At 31.9% G+C, this 22455-nt stretch overlaps 2 protein-coding genes across 3 annotated transcripts; both read left to right on the top strand.

The window, feature by feature from the left end:
* The first annotated feature begins 3246 nt into the window (after positions 1 to 3246).
* On the top strand, positions 3247 to 8815 carry LOC114169873 (TMV resistance protein N-like). 2 transcript variants are annotated; one of them, XM_028055240.2, is made up of 5 exons: positions 3247 to 3862; positions 5097 to 6189; positions 6367 to 6645; positions 7187 to 7981; positions 8076 to 8815. In XM_028055240.2, the coding sequence occupies exons 1-5, from the start codon at positions 3789 to 3791 to the stop codon at positions 8637 to 8639; spliced, it is 2805 nt and encodes a 934-aa protein (XP_027911041.2). In that variant the 5' UTR covers positions 3247 to 3788; the 3' UTR covers positions 8640 to 8815. The 2 variants fall into 2 exon arrangements, with proteins under 2 accessions (XP_027911041.2, XP_085525607.1); XM_085669481.1 differs by having other exon boundaries at positions 3248 to 3862; positions 5064 to 6189.
* Positions 8816 to 17441: 8626 nt separating this feature from the next.
* On the top strand, positions 17442 to 22090 carry LOC114169083 (long-chain-alcohol oxidase FAO1-like). The gene is made up of 3 exons (XM_028054103.2): positions 17442 to 17803; positions 19380 to 19652; positions 20103 to 22090. Exons 1-3 carry the CDS (start codon positions 17573 to 17575, stop codon positions 21861 to 21863), a joined length of 2265 nt encoding a protein of 754 aa, XP_027909904.2. The 5' UTR covers positions 17442 to 17572; the 3' UTR covers positions 21864 to 22090.
* The last annotated feature ends 365 nt before the right edge of the window (positions 22091 to 22455 follow it).

Genomic DNA, 22455 nt, shown 5'->3' with positions numbered 1-22455 from the left:
GTGTGCGAGTTATGGCTCGTACGACGGGTTTAGATAGATTGTCCTCCTTGGTATGAGACCAACGAGTTTGGTAGTCTTGGGACGTTACGAATGATATTCATATTGGGAAATCCACCTGGCATTACAGAGTGTGGTCCGTAGCATGGTTTCCCGCAAGTGTTCTACCAGTTGTGGCTGGTAGGTGTGACAACAAGACATTTTGAGGTATTCATTAGAAGACGTAGAACATGGGTAACATGGTAGTGGCCATGTGTTATGGAATCAAAGGATGGAAATTCCTTTGGTGTGTTCGTGTTGCTATAATTGTTTCATATTATGTGTATGGTTTCAACTGTTAGCTCACCTTATCTGCGTGTGTTTTGGCGATGATCGTGTACGCGGTACACGGGAGCAGATGATGTTGTAGGTGGATCTGGTGAGGCATAGAGCCAGAGTGTGGGCTATCATGGGGACATTTCTACATAGAGTTTATTTTATGAATTTTAAGGTTTCTCTTGTAATCAATTGAATTATAGAAATTGGTTTTATTATGAGACGATTTTTGATAATATATTGAATTTTATAATAATTGGTTCTGAGCTGGTTTTTGTTATGAAATAGCTTTTATATTTCCCATGTTTTGGAAAATGGAGCTTAATAAATGAGGTTTTAATATTAATATCCTATTTTATTAATTAAATTCGTAATATCTAGACGGGATGTTACAATTCACACCTTGGATGTTGTTCACGATCTTTATTATAAAACACTTGTTCAGCCATAATCTATGAGGAACTCCTATCGATTTTTCTTTTGTCATGTAATTTGAACAAAACTCGATACTTTCTTCAGCAATATATCTTTCAATCATTGAAGCTTTTGAAAAAATATTGATTTTTCACGTACCCTTTTAAAATCTTCATATAACGTTCAATGGGATACATCCATCTTAAGTATACTAGTCCACAAAACTTGATTACTCTTACCAAATGAACAAGTAAATGTACCATGATTTCAAAAAATGATGGAGGGAAAAACATCTCCAGTTGACATAAGATGATAACAATCTCGCCTTGAAGTTCATCTAACTTTATAGGATTAATGACTTTGCTACAAATTGAAGAGAAAAATGTACATAAACGAGTTATAGTTTGACTAACATTTTGGTTAAAATTCCATGAATAGCTACAGGTAACAATTGTGCATTAAAATATGACAATCGTGAGACTTTAGGGCAACAAACTTCAAGTCTTGATTGTACGCTATACTCTGAATATTTGAAAGGTATCCTTGAGGTACCTTGATACTCTTTAAACAAAAGCAAACACTTATCTTCTCTTGTATAGATATAATGTAACACACACGAGGCAAATAAGTACGCTTACTAACCTGCCTAGGTGCCAAGGTTTCTCGGATATTCATTTCAACCAAATCCAAATGAACATTTACTCCATCTTTTGTCTTTCCCTGAATGTTAAGTAGTGTCCCAATCAAACTATCACACACATTCTTCTTTACATGCATGACATCTATGCAATGCCTAACTTGCAACTTCGACCCCTATGGGAGATCAAAGAATATTGATTTTTTCTTGTAATGGCTCTATATAAGTGACTTCTTGGATGCCTTCTCAAATACATGATGTATTTTATTCATTTTTTCATGAATTTGAAGGCCAGATAATGGAATTATTGCTTCGTAATTCTCTTGTTGTCCATTGAATGTTTTCTTTAACCTTCGATAAGGATAATTAGCTTGTAAAAACCTTCGATGGCGCTGATATACAGTCTTGCTTCCGATTTTCAATTGATGAGATACAGTGTTTTCTTCACATATAGGACATGCTTTATGACCCTTGACATTGTACCCCGACAAATTATCGTAAGCTAGAAAGTCATTAATGGTGTAAAATAATATTGCATGCATCATGAAAGTGTTAGAAGCAACAACATCAAATACTTCAACCCCATTAACCCACAACAACTTCAAGTCTTCAACTAGTGGACTAAGGTAATCTATGTCATTTCCAGGCTACCTTGGACCAGATATCATCATAGACAACATCATGTATTTTCTCTTAATGCACAGTTCAGGAGATAAGTTGTAAATGAATAATATAACGGGCCAACGAATATGGTTGGTACTTAACTTACAAAATGGATTCATTCCATCGGCAACTAAGCCAAATTGAACATTTCTACATTCTTGACCAAACTTGGGAAATTCCTGATAATTATTTTTTCATTGCATTGAATCAACTAGATGACGAAAATGAAGCAATTTGTCACATCTTCTATTAGTTGCATGTCATCTAAGGTTTTCAATGTCGTTTGGATTTGCAAACAAATGCTTAAGTTCGGGCACGATTGGAAAGTACTACACTACTTTTAAAGTGGATCCCTCATTTTCTATTTGACCAATATCTACACTATTTTTTTTTTCTATTGGTACTGTGGTAACCCACACTCTGGACATTTTTTTCAAATCTTGAAATTTTTTCCTGTATAATATGCAATCATTAGGACATGCATGTATCGTTTTATATTTTATACCCATCGGACAAAGAATTTTCTAAGCGTCATAATTTCGAGTGGGTAGAGTATTTCCATCAAGAAGCATTTCATTCAAGAGAACTTACAATTTTGTGAAACTTTTATCTCTTCACCCATTGGTCACTTTCAAATTCATATATGTGTGTGTGTTTTATTGAAACTTCAATATATTTTGATCTCCAAACTTTAAAAATGAATTAATATAGTTCTTTTAGTCCAATCTGAAACCATTATGTATCAAAGTTTCATTGTGTGTTTGTGTTATCGAAACTTTAATATATTTCGATCCCCAAACTTTAAAAATAAATTAATATAGTTCTTTTAGTCCAGTCTGGAACCATCATGTATCAAAGTTTCAGATAAAAATAAATTTGAATTTTGCGACAAACACTAAAATCATACATTACCCCTGTTTCAATTAATTTGGTCTGAAAATTAACATGCTTAAGGTAAAGGTTTTATCAAAATGAATGAATCACCCTTATTATTATGATTTCTGAAATAAATAAGAAGTCGTAACATTATTATTATAGTCACAATTCTTAGAAAATATCTGTGTGAGAAGCTTCAACGAAAAAACGCAAAATATATGGGAACATTTTAAAAGTTTATATGACAGTCGTACAAAGAGGCTGCAAAAATGAAACGCCATCAACGTCATAATAAATTTATATATTGACTCCAAAAATAATATATAAAATAGAAGTGGCGTTTACTTTAGAATTCCATCACCACACGCAGGGCTCCCCCAACACTTGGGTGGATCTATATTTCTTGAGTGTTTGCTTTCCACTTTCACAGCAATTCCAATAACAGTGCTGCTTTCAGTGATGCCTTCTAACGCCATCATCCACCACACCTCTTCTTCATCTCATGCAATTAGCAGAAATGACGTATTTGTGAGCTTCTCTTGAGAAAAACAACTTCATTGGTTTTCTCTTTCAAGCTCTCCATAGAAAAGGCATTGATGCCTTCAAAGATGACGAAGATCTCAAAAAAGGTGAATCCATAGCACCCAAGCTTCTGCAATCCATTCAACGCTCTTGAGTTTTCCTTGTTGTCTTCTCAAAGAACTATGCTTCCTCCACATGGTGCTTACGTGAACTGGCAGAGATACTTAACTGCGTTGAAACTTCAGTAAGACGTGTTATTCCTATCTTTTATGATGTTGATCCTTCGGTGGTGCGCAAACAGAGTGGATGTTATGACAAAGCATTTGCAGAACACGAGAAGAGATTCAGAGGAGATAAAGTGAAGATGGAGGAAGCCCAGAAATGGAGAGAAGCTCTCACAGAAGTGGCCAATCTCTCTGGTTGGGATGTCCGAAATAAGTGAGTAATCCTCTCTCATTTCAAGATTGACCACAATTATATATTTATTATGCAGTTAGTTATGTACCTCTGAATTTATTTGAGTTCTTTTGTTTTCTGAAATTTATTATCATTTCTAAACTAGGGTTCAGAGATGTTAGGAATTTAGGAAAAGTAGGAAGGAGTGGCTGTTGTATGTTATTGGTATGAGTTTGGGAGAGAGATTTAGCAATGTAAATATGGCTTATAGAAGGTAATGTATCCTTCAGAAATATTAGTAGGAAAATGATTCTTTGATAAAGTTTTATTTCACAAATTTTGACCAACAACATCCTCTATTTAGTAATTTTGTCAATTTTATCAAAAATTTATTTGTCAAAAAATCATTTTTGATATTTGTAATATGGAGATGATAGAAGGTCAATTGATTTGATGACAAATCTAGCTTTATTGATATTTGAAAGTGCTTCACAAAAAACTCAACTGCAGGGGCCTATATAACTGTATTCGGCATCATGTATTATGGTAATCATGTTTCATCTCATGCCATTATCTAAAAACAGAGGTTGAGGAGGAAACATGCAAATTGAGTCCAAATGTACGCTAGTTTAATTAAAATAATAGTTTGAAAGTTAAAATTTTTACGTTATTATTTTGTCCTAAAAAATGTATACACTCTTTTTTTGTTTTGTTGCATGATGTTTCGCCTTTATTTCATGTACATGTTCAGGCCACAATATGAACAGATCGATGAAATTGTTCAAAACATAAAATAAATATTTTGGGACCGAAAATTTCGAATCTTCCAGGGATGAACTAGTTAGGATAGAGTTTAGGTTCAAGAATTAACAATTAACAAATGTTATACGTTTTGGATTAGTTAACGATGTTCCAGTTGTTGGAATCAGTGGCATGAGAAGGATAGCAAAGACAACTCTTACTCGGACTTTATATGAAAGAATATGTCATAAGGAGATCACAGAGACACACGTACACGAACAGTTACAGACAAAAGTAAATAACTAGAACACAAAGGATTTACACAGTTCAGTCAAAATAATTTACGTTCACCGGCTGCACTAGATTATTTTTCAGATTGATTAATTAAGTTTACAATTACATGAATTTTTATAAAACATGGAGCAAATAAATCGGTTAGGCTCAATAAACTTTTGAGACTCCACATACTCATGCTTGTGTACTTTTTGTTTGGTTTTCATAGGTCATAAATTGGTGGTATTCCTTAAACTTTCAGGTCACAACATATCGTGATTGAAAAAATTGTTCAGGAGATATTGAGTATATTGTGTCCCAATTTTTCAAGTATTCCAAATGATCTAGTTGGGGTGGAATCTCCTCTCGAAGAACTACAACAACTTTTACTTGGCGACCCAGTTGATGATGTACGCATTGTAGGAATTTGTGGAATGGGTGGAATAGGAAAGACTACACTTGCTACTGTTCTATATGGTATAATCTCTCATCAATATAATGCTCGTTGTTTTATTGATGATGTAAACACGATTTATAGAGATTGTGGAACAATTGGTGTAGTAAAGCAGCTCCTTCATCAAACTCTAAATGAAGAAAACCTTCAGATACACAATCTTTATAATGCAGCAAATTTGATGCGAAAAAGGTTTCGCTGTGTAAAGACTCTTATAGTTCTTGACCATGTTGATGAAGTTAAAGAACGAGAGAAATTAGTGGTGAATCGGGAATGGTTAGGAGAAGGAAGTAGAGTCATCATAATTTCCAGAGACAAGCATATCTTAAAAGAGTTTGGAGTGACAACAGTGTACGATGTTCAACTCTTGAATGATGCTAATTCTCTGAAGTTGTTTTGTAAAAAGGCTTTCAACAGTGATGAAATTGTAGGAGGTTACAAAGTCTTGACACATGCTGTGTTACAATATGCTAAGAGCCTACCACTAGCAATTAAAGTACTAGGCTCATTTTTGTTTGGTCGAAGTGTGTCAGAGTGGAGAAGTGCCTTGGTTAGATTGAAAGAGAATCCCAACAAAGATATTTTGGATGTGCTTCAAATCAGTTACGATGGACTAGATGACTTGGAAAAGCAAATATTTCTGGACATTGCTTGTTTCTTCAGTGGGTATGAGGAGTTGTATGTGAAGAAAGTTCTTGATTGTCGTGGATTTCATCCTGAAATTGGAATCAGAGTCCTCCTTGACAAGTCACTCGTAAACAATTTCCATGGATTCATTAAAATGCATGATTTGTTGAAAGCTTTGGGCAGGAAAATTGTTCAAGGCAATTCACCCAAGGAGCCAGCAAAGTGGAGCAGGTTGTGGTTATATGAACATTTGTTTAGTATGTCCAAGGCAAAGGTATCTAGATATTCTGATTATATAAGTTTATTTTGTTGTGGAAATTGTGATATTTCAAATCATGAAAGAAAATGGCAACTTGATGATTGTTAATAATAAACTAGTAACTGTAAATACAAACTTTTATTATAAGTTTTGGACACACCTAGTTATAAATAATTTTGCAATGCTTTATAGGAAACAGCGAACACTGAAGCGATTGTTTTGGACATGTTAAGAGAGATAGAAGTATTGGCGACTGATGCTGAAGAGTTGTCCAAAATGAGTAACCTTAGGTTGCTTATACTCCATGATGTGAAGTTTATGGGAAACCTAAGTTTTCTGTCCAATAAACTGCAGTTTCTTGAGTGGTCTCACTATCCTTTCTCCTATTTACCATCAAGTTTTCAACCGAATTCACTTGTTGAATTGATCTTGCCACATGGCAACATCAAACAATTATGGAAAGGCACAAAGGTATTCTTTAATCTTCTTAATTTTACTTTCAAGTATAAAATAAAGGGTTAAATATGTTTTTAGTCCTTAAACTTTCGGTGAAAATTAGAATTAGTCTTTCTTCAAAATTTTGATCCAATTTAGTTCACCATCTTTAGAAATATGTAGATTTAGTCTTTTTAACCAAATTTTGTTAAATTTATTTGACGTTTCAAATGCGTGTCTCAGTTAACATTGAAGCGGAAATATATCAAACAGTGTAAACAACTCAAATGCTATTATGAAATGCGTTTGAAACATCAAATAAACTCAATAAAATCTGGTTAACATGAATAAATTCATGCATTTCTAAAGTTTGGTGACTAAATTGACTAAAGACTAAAGTTTCGGAAAAAAAACTAATTACAATTTTCACTTAAATTTAAGAGACTAAAAACATATTTAATCCTAAATCTAAAATAAAAAAAAGAAAAACTGTTATTACCTTAGCCTGTTCCACATATGTTAAGGATACATTAAACAAAGTTATGATGAAGTGACTGTCTATGCTGATGTTTTACAGTATCTGCCAAATCTAAGAGCTTTGGATCTCAGAGACTGCAAGAATCTTATTAAGATTCCAGACTTTACAGGGCTTCCAAATCTTGAGTGGATAATTCTTGACAGATGCACAAAACTTGTCTGCATCCATCCATCAGTTGGACTTCTAAGAAAGCTTGCTCTCTTGAGTTTGCAAAACTGCATAAATTTAGTGAGTCTACCAAGCAATATATTGGGTCTGAAATCTCTTGAATATCTGAATATCTCTGGCTGTTCAAGAGTATTTAGTAACCACCTTTTAGATAAAGCCATACATGACCATTCAAAGATTCTTGATATCAGGGAAAATTCCATGCAATCCCAATCTACATCCTCTTCCATCATAAAGAAACTCATTGTTCCTTTCAATTTCTCGTACTACAGAGGGTTTAGAAATTCACGTGGCTGTTTGTTGCATTCCTTGCATAACTTCTTCTGTATGCATGACCTTAATATAAGTTTCTGCAATCTAGCACAAATCCCTGATGCTATTGGATCCATGCATTCCCTAGAAACCTTAAATTTGGGGGGAAACCACTTTGTTACCCTTCCTTCGAGCATCAACAAGCTTTCCAAACTCGTACATTTAAACTTGGAGCATTGCAAGCAATTAAGATTTTTCCCTGAGATGCCATCACCTACTGCTTTGCCTGTCACAAGAGAAACCTACAGTTTTGGTCGTTATGAAAGGGGATTACTTATTTTCAACTGTCCTAAAATAGTTGATATTGAAGGTTGTCAGAGAATGACTTTTGCATGGTTGTTACAAATCCTTCGGGTACTCTCTGATCTGTTCTTTCTTGCATCCCTATCTTTCTCTTTTCAATTTGCGTAGTAATAACCAACTGAGGCATATACGTTTCTTGTAACAGTTGAGCAAAGAATCGCGTACCCCTATTAATTTGATTGATATTGTTCTTCCTGGTAATCAGATTCCGAGATGGTTCAATCAGAGTCTTGGTACTTCAATTAGCTTAGACCCATCTCCCATTATGCATGACAATAACTGGATTGGCATTGCGTTCAGCTTGGTGTTTATGGCATATGAAAACCAGTCTAATTTGGATCTCGATTTAGGATCCTATGTAGGCATTGGTTTTCACACGAAACCCTTTTTTTCCTCTATCGAAATGCCAGTACTTCTTACAGATTTGGTCACCGTCGGAATGCATCACTTGTGGCTACTCTTCTTGACCAGGGAAGAATTTTTTTCTTATTTTCAAATAGAAGGAACGCTTTATGTTAACGGCATCGAAATGCATACCACCGCCGGTGATTCTCAAGGTTTGCACATGGAGGTGATCAGTTGCGGATATCAATGGGGGTTTGAGAAGGATCTGGATAACCTAAACCCAACAAAAAGGAGGAAAGAACACATCAACACTCATGTTGGCGTTGAAGGAAATTCCATCCTTTCTTTAGTAGATGGACACTAGTCATGGTGGTTTCCATTTATCTCTCTAATCATGAGATGAAACGTTCATAGTATTGACAGGAGAGGTGATGACCCTGATGTAAAATGTTGGATTCTTTGATGTTTGTCTTAAGGTGTCTGTATGGGTAATGTTGTATGACTTATAAGAATGAATGTTAATAAAAATATTTTAAATTATTTTCAGGTAGCAAATAAATAAAATTCTATAATTTTTTTGTGAATAAAAGAGAATAAAATGATTTTTACCTACTTCTTCTCATTATACACATTATATATAAATCCATAAATCCTTTCGGACAATTTTGAAAAAATGAATAAAATATACATAATTAAAACCAAATAAATCACTATAAAAAAATATTTCATTAATAACTGATTTTATTGTAATTAATGAAGTTGTTAGTTATTGTAGTGATCAATTTAGATCCTAGTTTATAAAATAAAAATTTATTGATTATTAAAATAGTCACTATTATAAATAAAAAATTATAATTGGTCGTTAAATTATTTCCTAATTAATTAAAGACTAATTTTGAAATCAATTTCTTTGGTAGAAAAAACTTTGGTAGCTAATGTTTAGTGACAAATTTTCTTTGGTAGCTAAATTTTAGAAACCAATTAAGAAATTAATTTAGAGACAAATTATAATTTTTTATTTATAATAGTGATTATTTTAGTAATCAATAATTTTTTATTTTATAAATTGGTATCTAAATTGGTATGACAAACAACTTTTGGTCACTAAAATTAATTGCTAATGAGACATTTTCTTGTAATGAATGCATATGACTTATGATAACGAATGCTAATAAAAATATTTTAAGGTATCAAATATAGAAATTCTATAAAATTCTCAAAAAATGAAAAAGAATAAAATGATTCTCACCTATTTTTTCTCATTGTACACATTGAATGTAAATAATCAATAAAAATAGTGTTAGAAATTTCTTAAAAAATCTCAACACTCCCCTCTTAAACCAGTGAATAAATGTTTTCCATTTCTATCTGGGATATAATACTTTAAAAAATATTGACGTTCACCCCTTTGGTAAGTATATATGCAAATTGTCCTTGAGAGTGGTGGCGGGAGTATTATGAGTGCCCCCAAATTTTGAAATTTTTTTTACAATAAATATTTTGATTTTTTTTATTATAGATATTAGGTATTTTTTATTTTATTTTGTTATAAATATTAAATCAAATATTTTATTTCTTTTATAAACATAATAATTAATACTAATAAAATATAAAATCAAATATAATAAAGAATAAAGATTAAAAAGATTTATCAAAATATTTTTTATTATTTGTTTTCATTATAGATTGTGTTTTTCATAAATTGTTCTCATATCTCATTCTCATATGTTTTCTTTTGTTCTGAAAAGAAAAAGATCTATTATTTTTTATCTTATTTCTCCTTTATTCTCTTCCATCCTCGAGGAAGAAACGAAGAAGGTAATTCTTTCGTCTCACTTGATAGTGAAATAATAATTCAATAATTTATTTAATGAGCCTCTTTTGTATGTCTATGCCTTGAATTTCTTACAAATTATTCTCATCTTTCATTCTTACCTATTTTCTTTTGTTTCTGAAGAGAAAAAGATCAATTATTTTTGCTTTCATCTCTCAACTATTCTCTTCCATCCTCGAAGAAATAAAGAAGAAAGTAATTATCTTTTGTCTCACTTGATAGTGAAATATTAGTTTAATAATTTATTTAATGAGCCTCTTTTATATTAATTTTTTACTTTATCAACATAGAAGAAAAAAATGATTGTACTGTGTGTTTTTTATAATTGAATTTTAAGTGTGGTTTGATTATCATCGAATTTTCTTTTGGTATTTATGTCTCTCAATTTTTTATTAGATTATGATAAACCATTTTTTAGTATTTCTTTTAAATAGGTATATTGATGAAGAATAAAAGAATAGATTCATTTTTTAAAAGTGATAAAAGGAAAGCTACCCGTGAAGATGAAAACAGGACAAATTCAACTCCTCCAGATATTTTGAAGCATGATACTAATGTTCCAATTGTTCAATGAGAGGAGCCCCTTTTAAGGTTCAAAAAATTATAGATAATTCTGAAGCATTATTTGTGATTTCTTTTTTAGTTATCGTTATACTAAGTTATGTATTCATTTTTATTATGTTAGTGACAATAACGAAATGTATAAATTTTGGATGTATTATTTGGGCTCCCCCAACAATGTTGATCAAGATCCGCCACTGCTTGAGATGAAACGTATGATGTGCATATCATGTCATTATCAAGCTTTTCTTTAATAAAATGTATGTCCACTTGAACATGTTTGGTTCTATCATATACTAGATTATAGGCTACGGTAATTGCATATTTATTATCACAATATAGCTTCTTAGCTCCATCCTATTTTATCTTCAAATCTTTTAGTATATTTTTTTAGCCATAATAGCTCACATATCCTTTAAGCCATTACTAAAAAATCAACATTGGATCTGGCTACCACACTTTACTTTTTACTCTTCCAAGTTACCAAGTTTCCAACAAGGAAGGTGCAATAACAAGTAGTCGATCTTTTATAAACAACTAAAGTTGCATAATTAACATTAGTGTATGTCATTGTTTTGGATTTAACTAGATATGTGTATCATAGCTAGTAAGTCAGTGAATTGTAGTCATGAACCGGTAGTTTGAACACCAACTTTTGGATAGGTTTCAACCAATTTGGTTTGTGTTGATGTCTGATTGTAGTTGCATGATGCAAGTTCAACTTGTTTTTGTTTTAATTGCCTCTTCAAGGGTTAGATTGGCTAACTATCGATAACATCCTTGTTGGTTGCGATCAACAAAAGATTGTATTCCAAAACTTTGATGAAATAAAGTTGTTTCAGCACAAACAACTATGAAAGATATGAAAGAAGAAGCAGTATGCTACCCGATTATGACTCAAGAGAAGAAGCAACACGTTGAAGAGTTGATCGTGGGAATACCAATGGTATAGAAGAATTCTTAGGTTATCATCATATAGAAAAGGTGGATGTACTTTCTCAAAGATTATGATTTTGAGTTACACTATCAACTTGAAAAGGTCAAATGGTATTAGATGTCCTATGAAAAAAGATAGTGCAGATGTCTTCTATAATGGTGAAAAAGTTATAGTTGATTGAGAAACTCAAGGATATGAATTTGTGTATGGTTCGGGACTCGGACCACATTAGTTATAGTTACTGATTATAAGTAATGACTTCTTGAAGGTAAAAGGAGAGAAGTTGGTTTGAATAAAATTGCTAATCTTATTGAAGACGACAAGCCAAGGACTTTATGACAGAGCTAATGGTATTCTTCATTTTAAGAGTAGATGACAAAGAAAAAGTTGAGACATGATTATAGAGGAGGGACATAAAAGTTATCTTAACACAAGAAATCCTTTTTGTGGACTAGTATTGTAAGAGTTATCAAATGGAAGAAGTTGTGTTCGGAGTTCCTTATATCATATCAAATTCTCATGAGGATCAATTCAATAGTGTAAGAGAGCATTACCTCCGCAGTCGACAATTGTGGAAGCATATACGAGATCCTAATCATCGTTTAGTTGGACAAAGTTCGAGTCAAAGAAGATCTATCTTTAAACACTAAATTGTACAAGTATTGGATTATCGGTCCAAACAACTGCGAAGAGCATTTGTACAATAAAAGTGCTATGGGATGAAAAGACTTAGGACGCAGTTTTTTAGGATGAAAATTTTGTATGTCGGAGAGTATGTAATATCCAAAAAAAAAAAGAAATATTTTTTTAAGTGGTAAAGTAAATTAAATAGGATGAATGATTATATTTAAATTATTTTGTTGGTGATAAGACAAAATGATGTGGTAGATTGGCTACAGCTTATTAGCAAGGGAAATCTTGAGTTCAACTTTCACCTAGCACACTTAGATTTTTTATTTTTTATTTTTTGATGAGTTAGCATGCAATATGAGTAAAAGTATTATTAAGATAGACTTATGATCAAGTGGTTTTATAACTCAAATGATCAGAGTGCATGTTTTGGAGGGGAATTCATGGGTCCAACTTTTGCTTAGTGCATTTATATTATTTTTGCAATTAAATGGATTTTTGAAAGAGCTAGAAATTTGAACGTGAATTGTAGGCTGACCTAAAGGAAAGCAACCCGGTCAAATATTGTGCATAGTTATTAGTATTTAGTGTATATATATGGACAACAGACAAGGAATAATGAGCTCATTATGAAAAATAAATTTGGATCCACCAGAATTCAATTGGGTTTATTCTGATTTTATTCGGAATTGATGGGTAATTATTTTGATTAAGAGATGAATCTGGACATTATTTTTTAGGGTTTAGTAGTTTAGCTTATTAAGAGAAAGGAGACACTTTTCTGAGGGGATAAAAGATAGTTAAGGCTGACCTGGGGTGTTTTGAGAAGTGCAACTTATTTTTCTCCGAAGCGAAAATTGAAGTGCAGTAGTGATAGGGAAAAGGAGTACTCTTCATGATTTGGGTAAGTGTCTCCACCGATCAAAAAACATTTTGTATTATGGTATTGGGTTTTAGACACTCAATAAGAATATAATTTTGTTTTGAACCAAGCTTAGAAACGTGGATAATAAAGTAAAGAGAAGTGGTGATTGGAACCAAGTGAGAAAGAAGAATTAATTATCGACAAAGGTAACGGATCTAACCTGTTGTAATTTTTTTTTTTTTATGATAGATATTTTTGCGTAGTATTTGTTTAGATTAATTTATGCTAGGTTTATATTATATCATATTATACTTGATTTTAAGTATGCAGAAAACGAATAATAGGATTAAGTATAGGGTTTAAGGTTTAGTTAGGTGTAGGGATGTCAAAAAAATCCGTACCCGCGGGTATTCGCGGATAAAACCCGCAACGGGTAGGAAATAGATATTAAAAATGGATACCCGCTACCCGCGGGTATGGGTATTTTTGATACCCGCATGTTAACGGGACGGGTACGGGTATCATAGTATCCGTACCCGTGGATACCCGTGCCCGCTAAACTTTACCCTTATTTATATATATATATATATATATATACATATATATATATATATATATATATATATACATATATATATATATATATATACATATATATATGTATATATATATGTATATATATATATATATACATATATATGTATATATGTATATATATATATATATATGTATATATGTATATATGTATATATGTATATATATGTATATATATATATATATATATATATATATATATACATATATATATATATATATATATAGATTGTCTTCATTTAATAATGGTGGTCAGATTCTTATCCCACAAATGAGTAAATTACTTCCATATACTGTGGAGGCATTGATGTGTCTCTAAGACTGGTTATGGACCAACATGGAAGGTAAAGAAATTAACACTTTTACTTACATATTTTAATTAAGTGATTGTTAGAAATTTTTACTGAACTTCTTATGTTTTAAGGCTCTTCTAGATTAAAATTGGACAACCATGAAAAATGTTGCAAGAGGTAGACATTGATGAAGTTAGTAATTTTTTTAATATTTTATTCAAAAATAAACTACAATATAAATTGATAGTGATTTTTTATTTGTTTGTTTTTCAATAATCAATCGGAGAAAGGGGACTTGTTGATTTAAGCACTAATTATGGTTAAATATTTATTTTTTAAAATATTTTTGTAAATACCCGCGGGTACCTATGTATACTCGCGGATATGAAAACAATAGACAGGTACCCGCATAACGGATACCCAAAAGATATAGGTACAAGTACGAGATGAATATTTATCCATCGGGTAGAATACGGGGGAGCTACTACCCGTACCTACCCGCCCCGTTAACATCCTAGTTAGGTGTGTGCTTATGGTATCAGTTTTTATAATTTTAGGTACTATTTTCTGGAATGTCACATTAAAGATGATATAATATTAAAGTAATCTTATTTTTATTATAATAAATTTTAGGTTAAGGTGAATAATTAATGCAGTACAAGTGTTACGTTCTACCTTTTTCTTTAGTAATGCAGAGGTGAGTTGTCATTGGTGGAGTTTAGTGTGGAAGTTGCAGTTTCGTACTTTTTTTCAAACATAATTACGGAAAATTTTCGGGTTTGGGTTTTGGTTATTAGGCATTGCTGTTATTCTATATATAAAAGTATATATGATATGTATCAACGTTAAAAGGGAATTGGTTATTTTCCTATGGGACTTTATATATTTATAAATAGTTTTAACATTGTTCTTTTAGTAAAATTATGGTTTGGAGGTGCAGATGTTTTTACTGTTTTATTTTGTTTTGTATCAGTATTATTTTATTATTATTATAGTATGAAAAGTTAGTAAATGTTTTACGGGTGAATTGTTTCTATTCTATAGCTTATATATATATATATATATATATATATATATATATATATATATATATATATATATATATATATATATATATATATATATATATATATATATATATATATATATTTTAAAAGTAATGGAGGCTTAGAGGTGGCATTTTGCTGTGGTGTTTTACTTATTTTTATGTATAAAATGATAATGGGATGGCTTGTGAGTTTTGATTATTAAGATTTGGTCCGTGATTAAATTTTGGGTGGTACTTGCAGCGAATTAATTTTCATTAGGTGTAGTACTTTGAATAAAACTAGTTTTGGAATATAATGGACTTTTAGAAAAAGAGTGATTTTAGTAATTATGATGGTTAAATGTTGGAAGTTAAGCTTGAGGAAACTATGAAAGAACTTTTTTATGTCTCGTCGTAGACTTTGCTTAGTTTCAAGTTAGACATGAATGATACTCATTCTCAATCTTGGAGATATTAACTTGATCTATTATTACTTCAAAAAATTGTTATTATAAATAAATTAGTATTAATTTTATCTTTAAGTATTATTAGCTTTAAATCTATTGTTAGTTAATAAATCTTAGTATGTGTGACTTATCTCTAATTGGTATAATAGTTATCTTAATCTTATTATAAGTGAAAAATAATATATTTGAAACAATATTTATTTTTTTATAAATCTTTATTTCTTCTCTTGTATTTGAATAGAATTTGTCATAAATTTTACAACACTAATTAGGTTAGTTACATAAATAACAGTGAATTTATTAACATATTAAAATACTAATGATTAATTTTTTCTTTTAACAATTATGATTAAATACTGTTTGAATTAGAAAAGTCAAATTCGTGTCAGTTGCGAAACCAAAAACGCACGTTTTAAAAACAGTAATTAATTTATGACTTCATTTATTAGCCTCAATTTTAGGCCATTGAAAAATCAAATACAATCCACTTGTTACAGATTATCTTGGTATAGATGAAGTTAAAAAGGAGAGTGATAATCAATGATTAGACATCGATTAAAAAATAATTAATTTGTATTCATTTTATAATTTTTATATTGAAAATTTAAATAAATAATTTTATTAATTAAAATAATATAAAATAACAAATTTTATGAAAACGAAAATATCATTAAAATTTCTAAACAATAATTTATGATATAAAATAATCATTTTAAAATTTTTAGAATCTTTACTAAAAAGCAAATAAAAATACTTTTTCAATAAATATATTATTAGCTTTACGTATCTATAATTAATAATTTCATATATTAAAATAATATAAATTTCTTTAATACGAGAGAGTCAAATATAAACAGTATGACTTTTCTAATTTTAACAGTATTTGCCGTATCTTTAATATTAATTTTATCTTTAAGTAGTATTAGCTTTAAATCTATTGTTAGTTAATAAATCTTAGTATGTGTGAGCGAGAAGTAAAAAAAAAAAAAAAAACTCAATTTTGGTTTAATAAATCCCATTCTTAACATTTTATTTACAATAAACAAGAGCACATGTTCCACTCTCTCCACATTTCTATGGTATAAAAATGTCATAATTTAAATTATAAACAAAATATTTTTGGAAAAATAAAAGTTGAGAGCTTATATAATTACCTTTAAATTTAGGAATTATTTATTTACTTGCAGAAAGAAAGACTATATACGCAACTAGATATTTTATCAAATAATAAAAGTTATTGTAATTTGGTGAAAGATAATTTTTTTAATTAACAAATGGCGACAAAAAAAATTATAGTTTAGTATCTCTTTTGTATTTCATTCAGATTAGATTTTCATAAAAACAATTTAATTAGTTAAATATAAAAAATAAAAAGTGTATGCACCAAAATTTAAGAGATATTTTAAAACTTAGAAACTAAAACCACGAGATTTTATTTTAATGATCAGAGTTAGAAATTAAGAATTAAAGGACTAGAATTTTAATTAGCGAAAATATTATATACAAAATATAAAAATATTACCATTTTCTGAGAACCTCTTTTGAGTTACTAACTAATAACTACTAATAGATATAAAAGCATTCTTTAATTAGTTAATTAATTCAAGAATAAATGTCTATTCTTGAAAAGATACAAAACAAATTCTTTAAATAGCAACAACATGTGCATTTAATGATAAGTGTAAATGAAAATAATTCATTAGTTAATAAATGTCTATATCTAATGGTTGGGTATGTAACCAACTTAGTTCCATGGCACCCAAATTATCAAATCGTGCAGATTAGTCATTTCCACAGATGGAAGTTGTGATACACACAACTTTGGAAGTTAATGTCCCTCCTGCCCCACAACCCGAAACTTAACACAACGATAGTAACTTAACAAAAAAAAAAAAAAGAAAAAGAAAACTTTATGACCAATTGCATATTATGTACCTTTTTTTGAATTTTCTTCCCACAACAGTTTCTATTCTCTTATATTTTCTAATTCTGAGTTTATGTATACATATGTGCGTCTGCATGTTCACTGAACCTGCATAAGGTGCTGAGGCATACTAAGATTGTAATCACTGAGAGAAAAACGAGAAATATGAGAAGAGAGTGTCATCCACTGTTAAGAGGAGGAAGAGGAGGTAGCAAGTATAATCATGGATTTTCTGCAGCTGAAATGGAGTCACTGGCAAGTATATGTGATGTTGTGTTGCCTCCTTTGCCTGTGAATGCTCTGAAGAGCAGAAAACAAGACCAAGCTGGTGATGATGACAAGTTTCTGCAGTCCTTTTGTGACATTTCTGGTTCTCGCTATCCTATCCCTCATGAGGTACATATATACTGGATAAAATATGCTTTTGCTGTCGTAATTTTCTGTCAAAACTTCATGAAAAGATGATTTTGGTTGTTCAGTTTTTGATAATAACAGAACTCTTGGTGTGTGTTTAAAGAGTTTAGGTATCGTATGCATGTATAGTGTTGAACTATGTTTTTTCATCACTTGTTTTCCTTTTCCGGAGTCATAAGGTGAGTTAGTGGTAAAATTGGAAGGGAGGATAAAAGATGTTCTGGGTTCAATTCCTCCTATGACACTTAACGGTTATAAGGTTAGTTTGATGGATTTAGAAGAGAGGATGAAAGAAGTTGTGAGTTTGATTTTCTACTAATAAAATACTAACAATTAACATTTGTGATGAAAAGAAAAAAAAAAAGCTTTTTTTTCCTTCACTAATTTGCAAGAAATTGCTCTTACAAGAAACAGCTGAGTGTATAAGTGGGACCCACATGATTACCATATGTTCATTTCACAAATGTTGCAGTTTTGCATGCTCTTAATGGGTGTGTACCTACCAACATGAACTCATAACAATGAAAAGAAAGTAATTTCAAAATGCAGATTGAAATTCACCTCTGTTATGAGATGGAAGAAGTGTAAGGATTGATACATGTAACTGGATATGCAAATCATTAAATGAGTTGGGGATATCATTTGACCTTATACCTTAAAAAAGTAACTCATAATAACTGAGATTGTCTATTATTGTAGCTTGGCAGCTACTAATTACTGTCTCTGTCTGTCCCTGTCATGCACTCGAAAGAACACTGTTTTCCATCACTTTTACTTTCTTCATGTGGCATTCACATTTTTGTGCAATATAGCAGAAAAAAAGTTAGGATGAGTTTGTATCGTGATTACTGGTGCATACCCTTTGATTCAATTTGATATATTCCAATAATAATCTATTATAATTTAAGGATGAACATTTGGTCTATCTTCTGCTCTAATTTTAATAACTCATTTCATCTTAGAAACAGAAGCTGAAATATTTCCCCACACCTTTTTCTGGTGCACAGATCATAAATTCCCTGTTTTAGTATGTCATCGCAGTACGGATTGAACCATATCCACGGATTCGTTTGGTTCGGTATACTGTCAATTAACGCTATTTTTATTATTCAAAACCACTTGCTGTCATAATTAATTCATAATGATGCATCAGAAGTTTAGAGTCTCATAGTGATACTGGGACCAGGGTATTTAATATTTAGTTTAGGTTCGGCCCTATACTTCTGAAATTTTATTAAATCCATTTATTACAATTTATTGTAAGTGGAACTCAGAAAAATTAGATTGTGATTTTTCTCCCACCAGATTGGTAGAAATCGTTTGTGTAATGTCATTTTCTCTTAAAACATAATATGATGAGAAATTATATATTTATATATTGTGAAGATATTTGTAAATTGATGTTGACCAAACAGTTATAGTATATGGTAGGGAAAATATTGTTTTTAAGAACTCTTTAAATTGAGTAGCAAAGTAATGTTTGTTAGATTATTTGAGTAATCTTTAGTCAACATTCTTCATATCTCTCATAATCATATCATATTTTCAATGGTAACAGGTTGCTGAGTTACTCACAAAGAGGAGCTTAATAGAAGCAAAAATACTTGTAAGAGTGGTTTTATGGTTGCTGGCTACAAGGTTGGGAACCTTGCTGCTTTGTGGTTTCCTCTGTCTTGGTGAGAAATGGCCCTATATCAACAACTTTCCAAACATGTCTTTGGAGAAGAGAGAAAAGGTTATGCAGCAGTGGATGAAGCATAGGTTCCTCACACCTATTAGACTGGCATTTGTTTATGTCAAAGTCTTGTGCCTTTTTGCATTTTTCTCTTGGGTATTGTTCAGTCTTCTGCCCAAAGTTCTCTTAGTAATTGTGACTATAGTCATCTGCACATAATGATTTCTAATAACATTATATAACACACTAAAATTTCGCTAATAAGTACTTAGTGCCTCATTTGTCTTATTTGGTGTCCTAAATTTAGTAAGTTTTCTTTAGACTTGTTAGTGTTTTTTAAACTAAGTTCACCAATATTTTTTTGATTGAAAGTACTTACTTTGATTGATATGTTTCGGAGCTTTTCAAGTTACCTTACTCTGACCAAATTAGTATAAAAACTAATAGAAGATGAATAGAACACTTATGGACTAAAGTTAAACATTTTAAGCTTGTGGGATTAAAATAAGAAAAGAAAAATAAGATGATGTGTAAAGAAGTATGTTGTAGCCTGAAAGTTTCTTAAAAGAGATCAAAGTTATAGAAAATTTCTTCAAATTTTTGCAGGTTGATGAAAATGGTGATAACCCAGCATGGAAAGCCATTGGATACGAGGTATCAAAGGATGAGAAACTGAACAGTGTCTCCAACAATAGGCCCCTTGAAAAGGGGACTAAAGAAATCATGCATGAATCTGACTCAACTCTTCAACAATCTCTTGCCAAGAAAGGCCTCAATGTTGAACTGGACTTCAAAAGCAACATCCTCAAAGTCAAATGTGATGCAGTAGTTGTTGGGTCTGGTTGTGGCGGAGGTGTTGCAGCTGCTGTTCTTTCGAAAGCTGGTCACAAGGTGGTTGTTCTTGAGAAAGGAAACTATTTTGTTCCTCAGGATTATTCATCACTAGAAGGTCCCTCCATTAAGCAACAATATGAAACTGGTGGGATTCTTGCTTCCGCAGACTCCAGAATACTGGTTTTGGCAGGATCAACAGTGGGAGGTGGCTCTGCTGTTAATTGGTCAGCCTGCATTAAAACACCACACAAGGTGCTGAAAGAGTGGTCTGAGGACCACAAACTTCCCTTCTTTTCAAGCCAAGAATATCTCTCTGCAATGGAATCTGTATGTGAAAGGATTGGAGTCACAGAAAACTGCACACAAGAGGGATTCCAAAATCAAGTGCTGAGAAAAGGGTGTCAGAATCTTGGCCTCAAAGTTAACTATGTGCCGAGAAACTCTTCAGGGAATCATTACTGTGGCTCATGTGGTTATGGCTGTGCAAAAGGAGAGAAACAAGGGACTCAAGCTACTTGGCTTGTAGATGCAGTTGACAAAGGTGCAGTAATAATAACAGGATGCAAAGCTGAGAGGTTCTTGTTGGAAAGCAACAGGAGTGGAAATGGAAGAAAGAAGAAATGCTTGGGAGTGCTGGCAAAAGCATTGAACAACCGAGTCAGGATGAAGCTACAAATTGAGGCTAAAGTTACAATTTCCTCTGGTGGGGCACTTTTGACACCACCTTTATTAATCTCTAGCGGACTGAAAAACAAAAACATTGGAAGGAACCTCCATCTCCACCCTGTCCTAATGGCATGGGGATACTTCCCAGAATCAGATAATTCAGAATTTATGGGGAAATCCTATGAGGGAGGTATAATCACATCAATCCATAAAGTGCCATCAACAGACTCCAAATCTGATTCAAGAGCCATAATTGAAACCCCTTCACTAGGACCAGCATCATTTGCTGCACTGTTTCCTTGGGAGTCAGGACTAGACTTCAAAGAAAGAATGTTGAATTACCCAAGAACTGCACATTTAATCACAATTATTAGAGACATGGCTAGTGGAAAGGTGACATCAGAAGGAAGGATCAGCTACAAGTTGAATGAATTTGACAGAGAAAACATGAGGGCTGGCTTGCAACAAGCACTGAGGATTCTAATAGCTGCAGGAGCAGTTGAGGTAGGCACGCACAGAAGTGATGGCCAGAGACTCAGGTGTAGTGGCATTAGTGAAAATGAGATGCAAGAGTTCTTGGACAGTGTGTGTCCAATGGAAGGAGCACTTTCACCAGGTGAGAAATGGAACATATATACTTCTGCACATCAAATGGGGAGCTGCAGAATGGGGGTCAATGAAAAAGAAGGTGCAATTGATGAGAATGGAGAGACATGGGAGGCTGAAGGGTTGTTTGTTTGTGATGCTAGTGTGCTTCCAACTGCAGTTGGAGTCAATCCCATGATCACAATCCAATCAACTGCATACTGTATCTCTAATAGAATAGTGGACTACCTTGGAAGAACTCAAATCTCACATGTTCCTTGAATTTTCTTCATCACTCGAGGCATGTAATTCGAGTTGGATCGTCAAATTAGGTGCCTTTTACTTTAAAAATAAGTTTTCAAATGGAAAAGTTTTCATCTTCAGGCACCTTTTGCTAAAGAAAATGTTTTTATTAGAGAAGGGACACATCCTTTTTTGTGGGATTTATAAACTGTTACGAGAAAGAAGCTCTAGAATGGAAAACTTATTCACTTTGCATTGTTTATTCATGCCATCAGCAATACAATTTATAGGCTTACAATTTTCGTCGTTGTACTCCTAACGACTATAAACGACTAGTACATTAATTACCCAACGGCTAATACATTAATCACCCAACGGCTAGCACATTAAGCGGCCAACGGCTAATACATTTATGTTTATTAAAAACACCCAACAAAACTCCCCCGTAAACTTAAATGTTTCTTTTATCCTCCATCCCGATCAATTTCTTGCAATTATTGAAAAACACAATGGGTAGTGGTTTTGTAAACAAATCTGCAACTTGATCTCGGCTTCCCACGTGCACCAGCTCCACATTGCCTTCCTTTACTTGTTCTCGGATAAAATGAAAACGCACATCAATGCGCTTGCT

This window comes from Vigna unguiculata, chromosome 11, assembly GCF_037176805.1.
Source record: "Vigna unguiculata cultivar grain cowpea cultivar isolate G323 ecotype 2 chromosome 11, ASM3717680v1, whole genome shotgun sequence".
NCBI lineage: Eukaryota > Viridiplantae > Streptophyta > Magnoliopsida > Fabales > Fabaceae > Vigna > Vigna unguiculata.
This window is presented reverse-complemented; position numbering and strand designations above follow the sequence as displayed.